This window comes from Gopherus evgoodei, chromosome 13 (genome assembly GCF_007399415.2).
Source record: "Gopherus evgoodei ecotype Sinaloan lineage chromosome 13, rGopEvg1_v1.p, whole genome shotgun sequence".
Taxonomy (NCBI): domain Eukaryota; kingdom Metazoa; phylum Chordata; order Testudines; family Testudinidae; genus Gopherus; species Gopherus evgoodei.
The window spans coordinates 17,624,782-17,644,820 of NC_044334.1; the positions used below are offsets into that span (position 1 = coordinate 17,624,782).

Here is a 20,039-nt window from a genome sequence, read left to right on the forward strand (position 1 = left end):
TGGCAGCTCGTTCCAGTGTTATGGTTATAGTAATGCACAGGGCATCATGACTTCACTCCTCATGATTTGCCTGTGATGTCCAGAACTTCCCTTTTCATGATCCAAAGTTATTCAGTGACAGCACGCATAATGACAGACAACAGGGACAATGTGAACTATATAAGTTGGCAAAGAGGAGCGAGACCCCCTTCCCTCTCTGCTAAGGCCGTGAAATTTTGGAACTCATGCATAGGCCTTGATGTCCGGATCTTGACAGTCTACGTATCCGGTCTCCAAAACACCATAGCCAACAACTTTAGCAGGCACTTCACTCAGGATTACGAGTGGGAACTAGACAAACCTTTAGATATTTCTTACCTGGGGATTTCTGAAAACAGATCTTTTCGCCACCATAGCTGATCAGAAGTCTGAGCAGTTCTGTTCAAGGGGAGGCTTGGGTCACCTCTCTTTGGGGATGCCTTTTTTCTTCTTCAAGGTGGAGAATCTCCTAGATGCATTTCTGCTGCTGCCTCTGATCCTCAGGGTCCTAAACAGAATCAGTCAGGACAAAGCCAGGGTCATCTTGATTGGATCAATCTGGCTGAGACAGATGGTTTCCTTACCTTCTTCACCTCTTTTTCTGACCTACCATTGATCTTCTGCTGATGCCTAGTCTTTTCTCACACCGGACTCAGGAAATGTCCTTTAACTCACCCTGAACCTGCTGCAGCTCAAGGCCTAGTAGCTAGATGGTTCTCAGAGTAAGAACTGTGTTGGTACACAGAGATCCAGGAGGTTCTGCTGAACAGTAGAAAAGATTCTACCAGAAAGACTTATCTTCAGGAATGGAAAAGGTTTTTCCACTGTTGTGCTCATTGTAGTTTGTCTCCTATTGATGCTCCCATCTCTGAGCTGTTAGGATACTTATTAACTCTAAAGAAAGGAGGACTTTCTTTGAGTTCCATTAAAGTTCAACTAGCTAGCATTACAGTATTCCATTCTCCAGCACAAAGCTTCTTGGTATTTACTAACCCTGCAATGTTAAGATTTACAAATGGTTTATTGAACCTCTTCCATAATGTTAGACACCCTACTCCCTCCTGGGACTTAAATTTAGTTCTCAGTGCTTTGATGAAGCCACCCTTTGAGCTGTTAGCAATTTGCCCACTACTGAATCTTTCCATGAAAACCCCATTACTAGTGGCTAGTATCTCTGCTGGAAGGGTTGGAGGACTCGACATATTTCAGCGTTGAGTCTTCGTTCACAATGGCCTCTTAATGAGGGTTCTCTCTCAACAGGATCTAGGTTTAGTTATAACTAAACCTGCACAGAAGGAGAAAAAAGTAAAATTTGTGTTCTCTGGGTTCTTTATGATTTTATAAAGATAATCTTAAAGGCTTAAAGTTTTTTACAAAAGAGTCCTCTCCTGTTTGTTTTTTAGATGACAAAACCCGAATATTTTGTATACTTTGTTTTTCTTAGAAGTCTGTGGATGACTGGAGCACTAGTAGGATTATGATCTCAGATTCCAAGCAAGTGAAATCTGATTAAATGAGAGGAAAGTGATTTTTATTCTGGTGGTTTGGTCCTTTTTTGGGGGAGTGAGGGGAGAAAATATTTATATTCAATACCATCTATTTGAGGTAAAAAAAATTCTTGCTCCATTTCTCTGAGTCCTCTAAAGCAGTGGTTCTCAACTAGGAGTACGTGTACCCCCAGGCGTATACACAGAGGTCTTTCAGGGAGTACATCAACTCGTCTAGATATTGGTCTAGTTTTACAACAGGCTACATAAAAAGCACTAGTGAAATCAGTACAAACTTAAATTTCATACAGACAATGACTTGTTTATACTGCTCTATATACTGTACACTGAAATGTAAGTACAATATTTATATTATAATTATGTGGTAAAAATGAGAAGGTAAGCTATTTTTCAGTAATAGTGTGCTGATTTTGTAAGCAGGTAGTTTTTAAGTGAGGTGAAACTTGGGGATATGCAAGACAGATCAGAGTCCTGAAAGGGGCACAATAGTCTGGAAAGGTTGAGAGCCACTGTTCTAAAGGAGGAGGTGTCCAGCAAAATCAGGGAATAGTAGATTTGACATTCCTGATATTTTTCTGCTTAAAAAAAATCAAGCGGGGAAGGGTGGAGAATATACGATGGCCTGATTTATACATGCTATACAATCAAAATGGGGTAAAACCATTATTTCCCTTTGTAGGTTTCCTTTAAAAGCAATTCTGGAACCACTGCTACTGTGCTTGTAAGATTGCTCACTGAGTTCTCAATATTTAGTGGCCATAATTCTGGCCTGAAGAGCAGGAAGTGGGTGGCTTTCTGTAAATCTGATCTAACATGCAGGTTTTTTTCAAAAATGCTTGTTCCATTTTCCCATGGATTCACTCTCAAATACTAGTTCCAATTCTCAGTCTTGATTTCTCCCTCTGCAGCTGTTGTGTGTGAGGAAGGAGAGGTGTGTACTGTCCCATACTCCTTCAAATAGTTTATTTTCAGATCATTTTTTAAATTTTATTTTTTGACTGCACACTTTTGGAAACGCTGAAGGCCACTATATGCCCAGTCAGAACTGCCATTCACAGATCTAGCTGAGTACTTGGGGAAATTTCCTTGCCTGGAATCATAATCACAAACTTCAATGAAAAAGGTGGGTTTGCAGATTAACATAAATACCGAACAAACGTGCAGGTAACTGTATATCTTCTATAGAAAGTCATTGATGTAAGAACTACAATGTAAAAATACATTGAAATGGGAAATTTCCTTCTGTCTGTTTTTGCACCTTTTGGAAATCTCTCTGATCTCTGCAGGCATTCTTTTGGAGTTTTCCTTAGTAGTTGTGGCTACTGGCTGTTAGCCCAGCAGCCATGAAAGTAGCTTTTTGTGCAAAATAACAATTTGGATTTGTGTGGAAATCAATAAAGAAGTTAATAAATGTCTTAATATAACTAACCCGAAAAATTAAATAGCTAACACATGAACAGATAGGAGAAAATTAATCTACCTTAAGATATGCAGTGGCGGGGGTCTAGGTTGGATATTAGAAAAAACTATTTCACTGGGAGGGTGGTGAAGCACTGGAATGGGTTACCTAGGGAGGTGTTGGAAGTTCCTTCCTTAGAGGTTTTTAAGGTCAGGCTTGACAAAGCCCTAGCTGGGATGATTTAGTTGGGGTTGGTCCTGCTTTGAGCAGGGGGTTGGACTAGATGACCTCCTGAGGTCCCTTCCAACCCTAATATTCTGTGAATCTGTATGTGCCTAATGCTCATTCATGGGAATTTAGTGTAGGAATCAAGACAATAGTCTTCAAAGTGGAAAAATCTGAACAGGGTCAATGTTGTGGCAGCATATGAAACAATCTGGAAACAGGAAATTTAAAGGCTATATATTTGTCAAAACCAAACCTGGATCTACATAGCTTTAGAATTTTGAGGTGTTTTAAGATCCAGAACTTTATCTGTTGGCTTAGGCCTTTATATGCTAAAGCTCTTACTCAGTACTGAAGGTGAACCTCCCATGTAGGGCACGTTTACTGCTGAGCCCAGCATCTGCGGTCCTTACAAATTCTTGAGACCTAGCTTGAGAGACTGTCAAGTAGTCTGGGCCCAAAACTAATCAAGTTTTTATATGTTTTAAGGCCTGTTTTCTGGGGTTTATCATCTTCAATACATAAATAGCTTTTATGAATCCATTATTTGGTTGCAAATGGGGAAAAAAATACCCGCAGCTATGTAGGACCTAGTGTATTCAATACACTGAGCATATGTTAATTGAAAACAATCCCGAGAGCTATGCTCACCCTGGCTACCAATGAGGAAATAACTGAATTGGATCCGTGGGAGAAGAATATTAGAGGAAGTAATTCAATGTTAAGAGTTCTAAGAGAGTGTCAGATAATGCAGAGTAAAAATTAAACTAATTTTTAAGAGTGCCTCTGTGTCCTTTTAATTTACTAGATCATAATTTTGTATTGTTAGTCAACCACTGTTCAGGGATTGTCTGAAATTTGCTGTCATTTTTGTTAAATTTTAATTCTCAAACTACAAATTATGTACAAAAATTTCAAACATTTTCATTTTTAGATTCAAAAGATTTTTTTGGAAATCAAGAAATTGTTTTTAACCTTGAGTGTAACTATAGAAGTACGATAAATGTGACAAAGGTGATATGAGCACTAGTAATCTATATGCTATAGAAGTGGGCTGGCAAATGACTGCGGCCAACTTGTAAAAAGTACAGATTGACTTCATTCTGAACTAGACTATAGGAGGTGAGCTGGAAACAATGATGTTTCCTTTAAACAAGTAGAAGTCTCCTATCTTTCAATACTGCTGTAATATAAGGAAATTTGTGACAAAGTTCTGAGCATTTCTTAACACTAAAATGTAAGAAAACTTGTCTGAAAACAATCAAAGATCACACCTTCAATTAATGGTAAATCTAAATTACAGAGCACAAACACTTTAATATTAAACTCACAAGCTACCATAATTATGCAAGAATGAATTGATTAGATAGAGGAAAACCACAGAACTGGATTAAGGAGACGAGAGATCTGTTCCTGGCTCCTCAACAAACTTTCTGTGAGGCTTTAGTTAGGTCACTTAGCCTCTGGGCCTCATTTCCTCATGGGTAAAAAGAATAATACTTAAAGGATCTTCTTCACAGGTGTCCAGATAAAATAAATGTATGAATGTTTCTGAAATACATTGGAGATGCTCTACTCTAATTTTAGGTATTTCTAAGGCAACACAGGTTGGTATCTAAATGCCTATTTAATATTGGAAAGAATGCAAAGTATTATAGTAATGATGTGGATTTTGGTGGGTAAATATTCTGTAAGTATGTTTAATTGTATGTTGTTGTGAGTTGCAGTGGGTTGTACATATAGACTAACACATACAAGTTAGGCTTTCACCACATGATGCTTACCCAATAATTTAATAGCTACTAAGAAAATGATGAGGAATTGTGAAACTCAATATTTCATTGAAAGATGTTAATCTGGCATTCAAGTCTTTCCTCATTAGTGCATATTTACTAATTAATTTATTGCATTTCTTTTAGAATATGTAGATTTGGATGCAAGGAAGTAACTTGATCACAACTAACTAGCATTTTAAATCAGTCCTATGAATGTAAAAAGAACTGTTAGAGAGAGATGTTTCCTGTATCACAAACCAGCTATAAGAGATTACACAAAATTCTTTAGAAAACGCATCCTATAAGTGAATCTGACCAACTATTATAAGTACATGCTGCAGCTGGAGGACCTAAGGCACAGCACAAACTTCAGTGTGTTATGTGGCATTTGGTGGAATATATGTCAGCACTTTAGGCTTGCTAACCGTCTAATCCAGGGGTCGGCATCCTTTCAGAACTGGTGCGACGAGTCTTCATTTATTCACTCTCATTGAAGGTTTTTCATGCCAGTAATACATTTTAACATTTTTAGAAGGTCTCTTTCTATAATATATAACTAAACTTGTTGTATATAAAGTAAATAAGTGTTTTAAAATGTTTAAGAAGCTTCATTTAAAATTAAATTAAAATGCAGAGCCCCCCCCCCAGACCGGTGGCCAGGACCCAGGCAGTGTAAGTGCCACTGAAAATCAGCTCGTGTGCTGCACCTTGCCTATCCCTCGTCTAATCACACAAATGCAAAACCCTTGCTTGGCCCCCAGCCCCTTCTCCGAGGACGTGCCCTACTCACTCCATTCCCCCCCCCCAAACACCCCCTTTCCCCCATCTTTACTCACTTTCACCAGGTGGGGGCAGAGGTTTGGAGTGTGGCAGGGGGGTCTGGGCTGAGCCTGGGGTTGGGCACAAGAGGGGGTGCAGAGTGCAAGCTCTGGAAGGGAGTATGGGTGCAGGAGGGGGTTCGGGTGAAGAGTGTAGGCTTTGGGAGGGGGCTCAGGGCTTTGGTGGGGGGGTGGGCTCTGGCTGGGCGTTACTTACCTCGCGTGGCTCCCGGTTAGCTGAACAGCAGGGCACCCAAAGTAAATGGGACCAGGGGGCTCTGTGCTGCAGCTGGAAGTAGCCGGTGTGTTCCTGCAGTTCCTGGAGATGGGGCCGGGGGCCTCTGCACGTTGCCCCTGCCTGCAGGCGCAGGCGCTGCCCCCACAGCTCCCATGATTGACTGCAGTTCCTGGATAATAGGAGCTGTGGATTGGTGTCCAGGGCATGGGCAGTGCACAGAGACCCCTGTCCCTACCAGGGGCCACAGGGCATGCCAGTTGCTTCCAGGAGTGGCAGAGAGCCTCCCTTACCCCCACTGCTCAGCCGGACTTTAGCGGTCTAAAATCTCCCGGCATTGGCTTCAGTAGCCTCAGGGAGATAGAGCCCAATTCTGGGAGACTCTCAGTGAAACGAGGAGGGTTAGCAACCCTACAGCACCTACATACTAGGGTGACAGCCATGTTAGAAATGCAAATGCCTCACATAACTGCAAATTCAAAATGGAAAGCAGTTTATAGACTAAGTTTTGGGAGTGGGAGGAGGTGCATCTGCTTGACTCAAGATAAATATTACTGAAAACTGAATTCTAGTCTATATTACTTTGAGTCAGGCTGGGCTTGGAATAGCTGTTATGGATTCTATAATTAGCATATTTTAAAAGTATCCTTCACTTTTGAAGTAATGATCTTTGTGGAATAGTGACAAACTGACCAGAGTTTGAACTGCAATGGGAAAGCTTTGCTGCAATGAAGGCGAACAAAGAAAACAGGAGCTCAGGGTTATGATATGAGTGAGGTGTCTGTCTGTTGGTCAACACAAGCTTTGTTTTGTTTGTGAAAGCAGGTTTTAATGTTCCACTAATCTCCTTATCCCCTAAGCCAAAGTTTCCAAAGTCAACCCATAAAGCAAACCTCATTTTAGGACAAGCTGCTAAAGAGTATGAGAGCCGGGGTAGAGGGGAAGGCTAGGCCAACCTCCAGCTGTAGAGTTGACCCCAGTTTGGGCTATTTCCACTTATTGCCTAATTTTCAAAGAAAACGCCATCCAGCACTAAGCTCCCGTAGGTGGAGTTTAATGCAGGACGGTGGTTTTAGCTTCGGGGAAGTGGTGTACAGCTGGTGTGCGAGGTGGGTATGGGCTTACGGTGGGAAACTAGATTGACAGACTTCAGCTTTAAACCATGGAGTAAATTCTCTCTCCTCTTAGCATTTCTCTCCAATCTCCACACACAGTTTTGCTTTCTGCCAACACATTAATTTCTCTCTCCTGTTTGTTATGCTGTCCTTCTTTCGTTATTAGTTACTTTAGTGAGCTCTCTCTACCTTTTCATAACAGCAACGGTTTAACAGTTGTTATATTAACAGGATCCACAGCTGGACAGAAGAGGTTTGTGTTTTCTAGAAATAGTCCCCCGTCCCCTTCCTTCACTCCATTGCCCAGTGGTTTGGAAACTACACCAGGCTCTTTCCTCTCCTCGATTACTGTCTGTCTCGCGAGCTTCTCCAGCCTGAAGGAGAGATTTCAGACCTAGGTCACAGCGGGTGATGCTCAGCTGTGAGTATCCGCACTGCCTGGCTCCTGGCTCCGGTCCCTTAGTCACTGCAGCCCAGGTGCCCCTTCTCCCAGCACTGCAGACTGGCCGTGCCAGGACACAGAACTCTCCCCAACAGCCAGGGGACGGGGTAGAAGGAGCGGCCGGAACGGTACGTGAGGCGCCCTGGTTCTCCGGGGAGCCAGTTTAGCGGCGCACGCCGATCTACCGGAAGTCGCTGTGGTGCTCGGGAGAGCCGGATTGGCCCTTGAGGAGCCCGCCGGCCGGAGCTAGGTGGTCCGCCTCAGCTTGGGTCCCCCCTGTTGGTAGGGGGCGCGTCTCCTGTGCCGGGGGGGAATTGGAGCCGCCGCCATGGGGAAGCGGCAGCACCAGAAGGATAAGATGTGAGTGTATGAGAGGGGGTCCGGGGGGGGGGAGACTGTCCCGGCGGGTCTCGGCCCGCGGGCCCTCTGCCATGGCCGCCCCCGTGGAAGCCGCTCGGGGAAGGTGGCCGGGCCTGGTTTCCCCAACAGCCCCGCCCAAGCTGCTGCCTCCCAGCGCTTCCCGCCCTGCGTTACAGGCGCTGGGTGTCCGAGCCGGCGCCCCTCGGCCCGGGAGAGCCCGTGCGTGCAGCGCTGCCCGAATAGGCCGCGGGCGGGTCCTCTGAGCCAGTGGCCGCCAGAGCCGACCCCTTCCTCTCCCACGTAGGTGCTGCATGGGTAGAGCAGGCAGGCCCAGGGTCTAGGCCAGTGGTTCTCAAACTTTTGTACTGGCGACCCCTTTCGCATAGCAAGCCTCGGAATGTGATCTCGTTAAATTAAAAGCATTTATATATATTTAACACCATTATAACTGCTGGAGGCAAAGCAGGGTTTGGGGTGGAGGCTGACAACTCACAAACCCCCATGTAATAACCTTGCAACCCCCTGAGAGGTCCTGACTCCCAGTTTGAGAACCTCTGGTCTGGGCACAATCCAATTAATGACGACGGCTCAGTGAAATAATCTTCAGGTTTAAAAGACACTCAAGCTTTGTCGACACTGGCAAGCGAAAGACAAAACTTTTGTTGTTCAGAGGTGTTTAAAGAAACCCTCCCCCTGCTTGTTGTGGGTGAAAGTGTTTTTGTCTGCAGGAGAGAGCTCTCCTGCGTACAAACAGTTGCTACACTGCACGCCTTTTAGTGGCATGGGTGTAGCAGCATAGTCATGTCACTAAAAGCTGTGTAGTGTAGGCACAGCCTTAGAGCTTGTCTACATGGGGACATCTGGGAAAGTTAATATGAATTAACTAAAGGTGTGAATTTGAAGTTACACCACTTAAATCTGCATGTCAACAGAACACCCTCATTTAGTCAGAATTATAGTGGCCTTAATTTGGATTACTGGCCTTTGCTGTCCCAGGTTCAGAAGCGGCTAGATAGGATCAAGAGCTTGCCTGCTTTACAAATACTGTGTGCAAGCTCACACCTTGGGCATGGGTTGGGATATCTGTATTACACAATTTAAAAAAAAAAAAAGGTTTGGCTGGGAAAATACGAAACAATAGCTGTATTAGGGAGCTGTGGGTCAGCCTTGGTCCTTTAGCTCCCAAGCTTAAAGCACAGTTCCCTGATTTAGTTGTGGAATTATGCTTTCCCATCCATGGTGACAATAAAATAAAATCGTGTTATAACATGGATGTCACTAGCTCTGTTAGGATATGGTGAAAGCACACTCTTCTTTTCTTCTTATTGTGGTATTGCCCAAAGGCCCTGTTCTGGATATTAGGAAGATCAAGGTGTGACACCTACTATCAGAGTTGGTTAATACTGGGTGAAGGTGTGAAAAAGCCAGGTAACTAATAATGTTTAACACCTCTTATTAATAGAACTTTGTAAGTTGGAAAAGTCATCAATTTCTGCTAAATATAGTTAGTGTTGTAGTGTGATGTTTTAAGCATTAACACTCCCCCCCCTTTACTTTTTAGGTACATAACATGTGCAGAATACACACACTTTTATGGAGGAAAGAAATCAGGTAAATGGTTTAAAGTTGCTATGTTTTCTTTCTATATTAATTCTTGTGACTGATTCTATATTTAATGTGTATGTTCACACTTGAGTGTTGATGTCTCCTTCCCCTTGCTTCCTTATTCTGCTCTCATCGAAGTTCTGAATGACCTTCTCTTGGCTAAGTCTCAAGGCCTACTTGACATGCTACCCCCTTCTCCTTTCTGCTGCCTTTGATCTTGTTGGCTGCTCTCTCCTTCATCATGTCCTATCTTTCTTGCCTTCCTTGGTTGTATTCTCTCTTGGATCTTGCTCTACTTTTCCAGCCATGCATGCAGTGCCTCTTTTTCTCCGTTTACCCTCTTTTTTTTGCTGGAATCTTTCAAGATGCCATTCTAGCCCTCTTTTCTTCTCCCTCTGTGCCCTGTTCCCTGGTTACCCCATGTGTTTGTTGTACATCAGTTTACTTATCATTTCTATATCAATGACTTTCAGATCTCCTTCTCCACTCTGGGCTTGTATCCCTTTCCTCAGTCTTGCACTTCCCTCTGTTGTTATGAAGTACCATCCTGGATAGTTCACTGCCATCTTAATCTCAGCATCACCACATCGGAGCTCCTCCCAAACCCAGTCCAGTTCCTGCCTTCTCAGTTGGGGTTAACAACTCCACCATCCTTGTAGTCGCAGTGGGGTCCTGATACCTGTAGCCTGGGTGTTATATTTGACTCCACCTTCTTTCTTCCCTCACAATCAGGCTTCTGCCAAAACCTGTCACCTTTTCTTCCACAGAATATGAAAATCTCACCTGTTTCTCTCCTATAACTAAATCACTTGTTCACATCCTGAGTATCTTCCACCTACACTTGTCATCTCCTTTCAGGTCTCTAATGCTAATCATGTCCACAAATCCAAAATGCTGTCATTTCAACCATGTCATCCCCAGCTTCTCCTTTGAGTGTCTTTAGTAGTATCACATTATATTGTCCATCATACCTAAACTCCCTGTCTTTGCCTTCACGGCCATACGTCACATCTCTTACCTGGTCTCATCCATTCTTTCCCCCACCCCTTCCAAGTGTCAAAGCCTCTGATGTCAGTATAGACCTCATTTGTTTCTTTTTCGCATAGGCATCTCCACCCCTTCTTTCAGACTGCCCTTCATGCTCGGAGTGCCCTCCCCAAACTTATTTACAGTAACTCCTTACTTAACGTTGTAGTTATGTCCTGAAAAATGCAACTTTAAGTGAAACAATATTAAGCGAATCCAATTTCCCCAAAAGAATTAATGTAAATGGGAGGCGGGGGTATTTATACACACGCACACACAGAGTATAAGTTTTAAACAAACAATTTAATACCGTACACGACAATGATGATTGTGAAGCTTGGTTGAGGTGATGAAGTCAGAGGGTGGGATATTTCCGAGGCAGTGCCTTGCTGCTAAATGATGAACTAGCATTCGGCTGAGTCCTCAAGGGTTAACATGTTGTTAATGTAGCCTCACACTCTACAAGGCAGCACGAATGGAGGGAGGGGAGACAACATGGCAGACAGAGACACACATTCTGTGTGTGTGTGTGTGGAGAGAGAGAGATGCGCATTTCCCCTTTAAGTACACTAACCCCACTCTGAGTACACTGCCTTTTGTTGGAGCCCTGTCCTGTTCCCATCCCTGCTCTATGGATGGGGTAATCTGGGGAGGGGGGGCAGGAAGGAGGGAGACTCCCTGACAGTAGTCCCCCTCTCCCAGCCTCCTGCACAGCAAGCAGGAGGCTCCTGGGAGCAGCTCCAAGGCAGTCGGGGGAGGGACAGCTGAACTGCCGGCAATTGATAGCCTGTTGGGCGACTGCTGCACAAAGACCTTAAGGGAGTGGGGAGCTAATGGGGGGCTGCTGGTCCACCCTGGTTCCAAGGCCTCCCCCACCCCCCCAGCTAGCTGCAACAGGCTGCTCTTACTACAAGCAGTGGACAAAGCAGGCAGCTGCCAAACAATGTTTTAAGGGAGCATTGCGCAGCTTTAAATGAGCATGTTCTCTAATTGATCAGCAACAAAACAAATTAACGGGGACGACTTTAAGTGAAGAGTTACTGTACATGGTACATTTGACAGCTCTTTGTGTATTGTCAGTTTCACTTTCCCCCTTTATAGTTGATTAAATTCCCTTGTTGTCAGTGTGGATTTTAAAAAGAGAGAAGGAAGAAATAAAAAAAAAAAAGGGATAATGTGGTTGTAAAACCATAAAAATTGGGGGAGAGGGGGAAACGGGCCAAGGAGTATCTCAACTACTTTAAAAGCTTGCCTTTTTCTAACTCTTCCGGTTTCATTTGTGGCGCAGACTGGAGGTTTGCACTGCACTGGTTTGTGAAATTTTGGTTTTTGTTACTGTTTCACAAGATTTAGACTATTTGTCTTTGTCAGGAGCAAATCACTACCTAACATATAAAAAACAGTAATTTCCAAATATAGATCACGTAGGATTAATAGTAAATATCAGAAGCACTTTGACTGCCCCAATACTCTGGATTTTTGAAAGTTATTTTGTTTTTTGTTTTTGTAAACAGATATTCCACAAGCGAATTTTAGACGTTTATCTTTTGATCACTGCAGGTAAGATATTAAAAAAATCTATTTTGTCTTGAGTCCTTAACCAGATCATGTTTCCTGTAGTGGTAGGTAGAGCAGACAGACATCAGGGAAAGTAACTATCGTTCCTTAATGTGACACCAACAAAATTTCATCAAGGATTGAAATTTGTTTTGACTCCATGAAGCCCAGTGTCTGAGAGATTATATGTAATAACTGTAAAGTTCAAAAGGAATATATAAACTGTAAAATTTGCAAAGCATTAACATGCAAAGTTCAAATAAGTTCATACTTATAAAATTCTAGATTTGATGCTCATATTGTTCTCCTTCACTGTGTTTTATATCCTTGATCTGTCCTGCATCACTTAGAGCCAATGATTAAGTTGCAAGGACCTTTCACATCTTAGTTCTTTGTGCTTAGAGTTTACTTCTTGCTGATAAAACACAGACGCTAGAATGAAAGAAATGAAGATGCAGTATCAGTAAGTTCCACATAGTCAGATGAAAGTTGCAAGGCTCGCTCTATGTTCACTGATGTAGACCTGGGTTTAGGGCTCAAAGAGAAGCTAATGATATTTGCTAGTTTAGTATTGTGACTTTCCAGCTGACATTGATAAATCTGAAATAAATGTGTACTTTTCCCTAGTTTATCTCTGCAACCATTCGAATATCCAGTTTGCACACCAGATGGAACAGTCTTTGATTTGCTGTAAGTCATTCACTTCCATTTTTATTTTCTTTGTTTTGGTTTTTCTTTAGGCTAAGTGACTTGCTCGAGGTCATGATTGGAATCTGTGTCAGAACTGGAATTAGAATTCACGAGTTCCTGTATCTCCCTCTGGTGCTTAGATTTCTAGTCCAAGCCTATCTCGCTTCTCAGATGGTTCTGTTTCTCAAAATCATAGCTGTACGTAGAAGGCTACAGCCGTTGCTGTAAATGCACAGTGTTTCTGTGGTGGAGCAGTGTGCTTTTAACTGTGCTTCTTGGCACAGGCTATTTTATGATGGTCCGTAGCCTTTTGTGTTCCTACCAGTTTGATAGCATGGCAGGGGAACTTAGGTGTGGAGGGACTCAGAGATTTATAATACATGAAAAATTCATCATGCAGCAGCACTTTGGGGTAACTTTGCCTACTATGTGCATTGGGAAGAGGAGTCATATAAACACTAAAAATACCTTCATTTCTCTCTCAGCTCACTTAGAGGTTTTGGAGCCTATTCAGTCATTGGGTTTCATTTCTTCTGTGGAGATGTACTCACCACTGTTAAACTGCAGCAAGCAGTCAGCAAAAGCCAAGACTTGCAGATTAAAAAATGCCTTTGTCTTTTAAAAATGAAAGTCAGAAGGGGACATTGTTTTGTTTGTCTAATGAGAGAAGCCATCCGTAAATACTGTGGGGGAAAATTCTGCTGTGGAGTGTGCATCAGCTTTGCCCACTCATCTAGGGCAAATAACATTTTTGTAGGGTATGTAAAATATCACTATCATGGGAGGAGTTGGTGTGCTCATAACCGTTTGCAAAGCTGCAGTACAGTGTCAATGATAAAAGGTCACTTGGTGCTGCTTGCCTCTTTCAAATACTTCTGTAGTTGGGCTTTCATAACCAGTTGGAGATGATAAAACAGGTCTTTACAGTGAACGTGGGTTCCTAAGTCTCTGTATGACTATCTGTCATGTCTCCTCTTTTTTCAGGAGTATTGTTCCTTGGATAAAGAAGTATGGGACCAATCCAATCACAGGGGAGGTAGGTAGTAATGGTTTTATTAATAAAATACATGTTGTTTTACTTGCTTATAGCCCTTACTTGATTTGTGAAGAGAGAAACTTCTGTCTCTTAGTTCCATAAATGAGTTCTGAGGGCTTTTAAATAGCTATTTATAGGGGCAAGTGTTGAAACTAGAATAAAGATTTACTAGGACATGTTTGTTTTAACCAAAAAATGGGAAATCTTTCTGACTGAATGTTAATATCCACAATGCTCTCATGGTCCTAATTGTTTTCCCTGTGGAATGTAGTCTGTGCCTGGTACATGCTTGGAAGGTAGGAAGGGAGAAGCAAGCCTGAAAAATTCCCCACAATTTGTAGTGACGAAGGCTGACAATAGATGTTTCTTTTTTCCTGGAACTTGAATCCTGCTTGTCTTATTCCTGCATTGCACCTAGAAATTTCAGTGAGATTGTGTGCATGAGTAAACTGACCACCACCATTGATGCTCTCAAGCCTGATTAGTCAGAGCAATAATTAGGTTCCAGAAAAGGCTCTGATTGGATTAGAAGGTCTGCTTGTAAGAGGGAAGCAGAACAGAACTTTGGTTAATGGCTCTTTTCAGTCAAAAAGACTGATCTTAACCTATGCTAATAACTGCAGAGGTTTTGCTGCTCATAATGTTGTTAGATGATGTTTTTAAAAGGATATTGTTACGATATCGTCTGTAAACTTCAAATCTTTTCTTCCATCTCACTGTTTGTAATAACCCCATGGAAGATTAAATCTTAAAACTGCAAGTTGCTTTGTTGTTTTTCCCTTCATTCTAAATGTTTGCTAGTTTGTAGGTTTGTGTATGAATGGTTAGTTTGTACGGCACTTTGAACACGTGAAGCACCATGTAAGTGTGAAGCATTATTGTCAGTGTTATGCTGCTGCCATTGATTTTTCTTTTGCTGCTCGTTTTAAAAAAACAACTACATTAAAGTATTTATTTTGGGGGATAAAAGACAAGTAGTTAAAGACTTTGCAAACAGATCTAAGCAAAACAAAACGGATCAGATTTCAGGCCTATTGATCATAACTGTTCCTTTAATTATGGTCTGTGAAGGAATCTTTCCTTGCAATATGCTCCGTAGAGCACAAGGTGGCAGTAATTACACAGAATTGTCACTAAACTGCTTTGATTTCAGAGGGTGCTGTGGAAAGAAATTGCTTTTTGAAATGTCTCCTGTGTCCTCTGATTCCAGACTTCCCCAGCAGGCAGATGAGAGGAGATGCTTAAATTGGATACAGCATTCCAAACTCTAAACATGAGCAGGCTCTTTTAGAGTGAATATTCTCTTCAGTGTTATGCAACTGGTAGCAGTAGGGGTGTTAAATGTGTTGGGGAAATGATCAAAGTTCTTCTTTTGGTAGGGAGGGAAAGGGGGAATGATGGCCTTTTCATTCACTCTTCCCAGCCTGCAAGCACTTACTGCTCCACGGATCAGCTAAAGGCTTTTGGAACCTTGTTCAAAGCTGGCTAAAACTATTGTTCCCAGATAGTCAGATTACCTTTAAGACACCTATTTGTATTTAAAACCATGCAGAGTATTGTGTTTAAAAGTGCTTTGTGCAAACACAAAAAGAGGGAGTAATCGTGCTAGTAGTCTCTTTTATGTATGGTAGTATAGTCTCTGAGAAGCCCCTTTTTCTTTTAATGCGTGATATGCAAGCCAAACCCAGAGCAGTTTCCCTCCCTTTCAGTAGAACATGAAGAGGTCCTGTAGCTAGGTTGTTCCATCTTACTATGTTAGTTCAATAAGCCCTGTTCCATGGTGGACCATTGCCATCACTGGTCATAATGAACATGGTGTTCTGACATGCTGACTCTTGTCTCAGGAACAGGCCTGTGTTGTAATTTCAGCTGATGGAGACTGTACTTGAAAGAACTAGCGAGACCAGTGCAAAATGTTCCTGGTGGTCTCCAAGAGCTCTCAGTCTGTCTGTGAGCCATGACTCAGGTTTCCAAACTTCTGAGGCTCAGCTATGCCAACCTGTCTGCCCTCCTACCTCTCCTCAATAGTAATCCTCTTCCTCCCGTAATTCCTCTCTTTGGAGAACCCAACCTCTGAAGGTTGGTGGGGAAGAGAGAAACCCCATCTAGAGGACTGTATCCTCTGAAGGAGAAATTACATACACTGCTGCCTAAAAAAATGAAGACACTCTTGTTGCCTTATTGCTAAATCCATAGACAGGAGAAAGAAAGAAAAACGTAATTCCTTGTCATTGCACCTGTGGTGAGCCCAGCCTAGAATCAGTGGGGTGAAGATTGGGACTGAAGAGAATTGGGAGACATTGAGTTTGGGTTTCATGGAAGGGCATCTCCTATACTATGTGGAGGTGGATAGTTTTGGGAGGTATGAGGAGGAAACCTGTGCTGGGGAGAGGATTTAAAGCCTTGAGTTTGTGCAGTCAGATCATAATTTTAGTGCCATCTTCTTAATCCATCATTGTTTTGCCATGTTCTGTTTCTCATACTATTTGCTTGGAGCTGAAGGCAGGAAGAAATTTTTCTGTGATGAGTTGGTGATTTATGCAGATATTTGCGTCTCCAGGCTTATTTAAAGAAAGAAATTAAGCAAGGTTAACTGCAATAGTAGTTTTATAATCTGGACAACAAAGTTACCTTGTGTGGATTTGCTGGAAAAAAATCTGGTCCAATGAGAAGGTGGGGACATGGCTCTGAATAAATCATTTTCCGTTTTTCTGTAGTGAAGTTTAAAAACAGTGCTGGAATCTTGTATAGTTTACCCTGGACAGCCACTTTTTGTAGTGTTAACTATAGGCACTGACTTTTATCTAGCTATCAAACTCTTAGGTACTTATATGACACACATACCCCACCCCCCCCAGTCAATGTAGTATCTGAGCGCCTCACAGTCTTGATTGTATTTATCCCCACCACAGCCCTGTAAAGCATAGGGCTGCTGTTCCCATTTTACACATGGGGTACTGAGCCAGAGAGAGACTAAGTGACTTTCCCAAAGTCATACAGGGAATATGTGGGGATTAGGGAATTGAACCTGAGTCTCCCAAGTCCCAGGCCAGCATACCAACCACTTCCTTCCTCTTCTAAAGGAACTTACGTATATGCCGTGGTCACAGTTGTTTTTATGTATGGTTTAAAAAAGCATTTTTCTTTATACCCACCCCCCTCCCTCTGCTTCCTCATACTTTAATTCCTCTTTGTTTTTGAACATCCCCAGGAGGTACAGTGTGGATGCCAGTGTCCGAGAAACAAATCTGTGTTGACCTTTCTGACTTCCTCTTTCATTGTCCATGAGCTGCTCGAAAGGGTAATCTCATAATTCCTTCCTTGATGTGTTGTGATCTAAAACACTGATGTTACTATGGTTATAATTTTGAAACCAGACTAAGCATCTCCTGCAGCTGAGCCACAACCTGTTGGGTGTTTCTGGCTGTCTTGCCTCCTTCCCCAAGCAATGTCTCTGAAGTTCCATCCAACACAGAATAAGTAGAAGAGCTGTAGTAATCTCTTTCCTTGTACTGAGATCAGCACTTTGACATCTTGGGCTCACAAAGAGTTGTGTGCTTGACAGAATGTTTTACGTAATTGGCATATGACAGCACTGCCCAGCGTGTCCACACATGTCAGCCAGCTGGGATCAGATGTACCTATTTCTAAGGAATGAAGTTGTTCAGATTATATCTGGTCTGATGGAATGTCAGATATGAACAGATAATAGAACTGGGTTCAGCTAGAAATGTGTATATTGTGGCAAAGGAGTTTCAAGGGAGACAATTCTGAGTTGAGGAGTATCTTAAAAATGGGATGAATTCATTTAACACAATTAAGCAGAGCAAAGAAGAAAAACGGGGGAGCTTTTCCAATATTAATCTCTGCTACACTCCAGTTCGCTAGTATTCTGCCTTTTGTGAGGAGAGTGCACTACTGTGACCTGGGCATTGGGTTCCTGCATCTCTACTAGAGACTTGCTCTGTGACCTTGGGCAAGTCACATGCCTCCCCCATCTCACAAGTTTCTGAGATCTCTGTGCTTCATTATCTCCACTTTAATTATGGGAAAACTAATACTTACCAATGCGGGAGTGTCGTAAGCCTTAGCACACTTCACAGAAGTGAATTAAGAGGTGATCTGCTTGGGCACAGTAAAGCATCTAATTTCTTTTTAAACAATGGAAATATTTTAATCTCTGGTATCTGTTTCCTACGGCTGATCTAAGCACAATTTTTTTTTTTGCTGCTCCTTTATCTGCTTCTAAACCAAGGATTCTCAAAGTGGGGGAAGGACCCCTCAGGAAGTTGCAAGGTTATCACCTGGGGGGTTCTGAGCTGTCAATCTCCACCCCAAATCCCACTTTAGGGGGAGGGATAGCTCAGTGGTTTGAGTACTGGCCTGCTAAACCCAGGGTTGTGAGTTCAATCCTTGAAGGGGCCACTTAGGGATCTGGGACAAAAAAAAATTGGTCCTGCTAGTGTAGGCAGGGGACTGGACTCGATGACCTTTCAAGGTCCCTTCCAGTTCTAGCAGATTGGTATATCTCCAATTATTATTATTATTATTATTTGCCTCCTGCATTTATAGAGGTGTTTAAATATATTAAAAGGTGTTTTTAATTTATAAGGGGGGTCGCACTGAGAGGCTAGCTATGTGAAAAGTGTCACCAGTAAAAAAGTTTGAGAGCCACTGTTCTAAACCAATATAGATACGTAAATACAAAAATTCCATAGAGGCACCCCTTTGTCTGAGGAAACCAAAATCCAAATGGAATCCACAGTTACGAAGGATGATTACAAAAGAGTAGCATGAGCATGTAAAAACAAAAATCAGAAAGGCTAAGGCACAAGGCACATTAAGGCAATAAGAAGAGGTGCTATAAATACATTAGGAGCAAGAGAAAGATGAAGGAAAGTGTAGGTCCTCTACTTTGTGGCGAAGGAGAGCTGCCAAAACAAAGCGAACAGGTTAAAGAATATTTAGATAACGAAGTATTCAAGTCATCAGGGCCTGATGAGGTGCACCATAGGGTACTTATTTAACTGGAGCAATTTTGGAACATTAGCAATTATCTGTAAGAACTCATGGAGGATGAGTGACGTCCCAGGAGACTGGAGAAGGGCAAACATAATACCTGTAAGTAAAAAGGGGAGCAAAGAGGACCCCAGGAATTATAGACCAGTCAGACTAACTTTGACATCCAGAAAGAAACTGGAACAAATTAATAATCAGTTTGCAAGTACCTAAAGCAGTGGTTTTCAACCTCTCTATATTTGTGGACCCCTAAAAATTTTCCAAATGAGGTGTGGACCACATTGGAAATCTTAAACATAATGTGTGGATCCTCACTGTTCTATGGTAATGACAGCCTTTAACAGATCCTTTATACAATGTCTGTGGAGCCCCAGGGGTCTGCAGACCACAGGTTGAAAACCACTGACTGGAGGATAATAGGGTTCTAAGTAATAGCCAATGTGGATTTAAGAACATATCATGCCAAACCAACCTAATTTCCTTCGAGTGTGTCATTGGTCTAGTATATGAGGGGGAGGGGGATAGCAGTGAACATAAGAACAGCCATATTGGGTCAGACCAAAGGTCCATCTAGCCCAGTATCCTGTCTTCCGACAGTGGCCAATGCCAGGTGTCCCAGAGGGAATGAACAGAACAAGTAATCATCAAGTGATCCATCCCGTTGCCCATTCCCAGCTTCTGGCAAACAGAGGTTAGGGACACCATCCCTGCCTATCCTGGCTAATAGGTCCATCAATGGCTATCTTCAATTAATTTTGGGCACAGTAAAGCATCTAATTTCTTTTTAAACAATGGAAATATTTTAATCTCTGGTATCTGTTTCCTACGGCTGATCTAAGCACAATTTTTTTTTTTTGCTGCTCCTTTATCTGCTTCTAAACCAGGGATTCTCAAAGTGGGGGAGGGACCCCTCAGGAAGTTGCAAGGTTATCACCTGGGGGGTGATATCTAATTCTTTTATCTAATTCTTTTTTTAACCCTGTTATAGTCTTGGCCATCACAACATCCTCTGTCAAAGAGTTCCATAGATTGACTGTATGTTGTGTGAAGAAATACTTGCTTTGTTTGTGTTAAGCCTGCTGCATATTAGGTGACCCCTTGTTCTTGTGTTATGATAAGGAGTAAATAACACTTTATTTACTTTCTCCACACCAGTCATGATTTTATAGACATCTGTCATATACCCCCTTAGTTGTCTGTTTTCCAAGCGG

The 20,039-nt window shown here is 42.4% G+C and overlaps 1 protein-coding gene across 2 annotated transcripts in view; it reads left to right on the plus strand.

Annotated features, from left to right (window-relative positions):
• Positions 1–7,718: 7,718 nt before the first annotated feature.
• PPIL2 (peptidylprolyl isomerase like 2) overlaps positions 7,719–20,039 on the plus strand; it is a 123,860-nt gene continuing 111,539 nt past the window's right edge. The window contains exons 1-6 of one of the 2 annotated variants that reach the window (XM_030582355.1): positions 7,719–7,895; positions 9,457–9,506; positions 12,041–12,086; positions 12,711–12,773; positions 13,758–13,809; positions 17,021–17,110. In XM_030582355.1, the coding sequence (XP_030438215.1) occupies positions 7,864–7,895; positions 9,457–9,506; positions 12,041–12,086; positions 12,711–12,773; positions 13,758–13,809; positions 17,021–17,110 (333 nt within the window). In that variant the 5' untranslated portion in view covers positions 7,719–7,863. The remainder of the gene's footprint in view (positions 7,896–9,456; positions 9,507–12,040; positions 12,087–12,710; positions 12,774–13,757; positions 13,810–17,020; positions 17,111–20,039) is intronic. The other variant, XM_030582356.1, reaches the window with a different exon arrangement.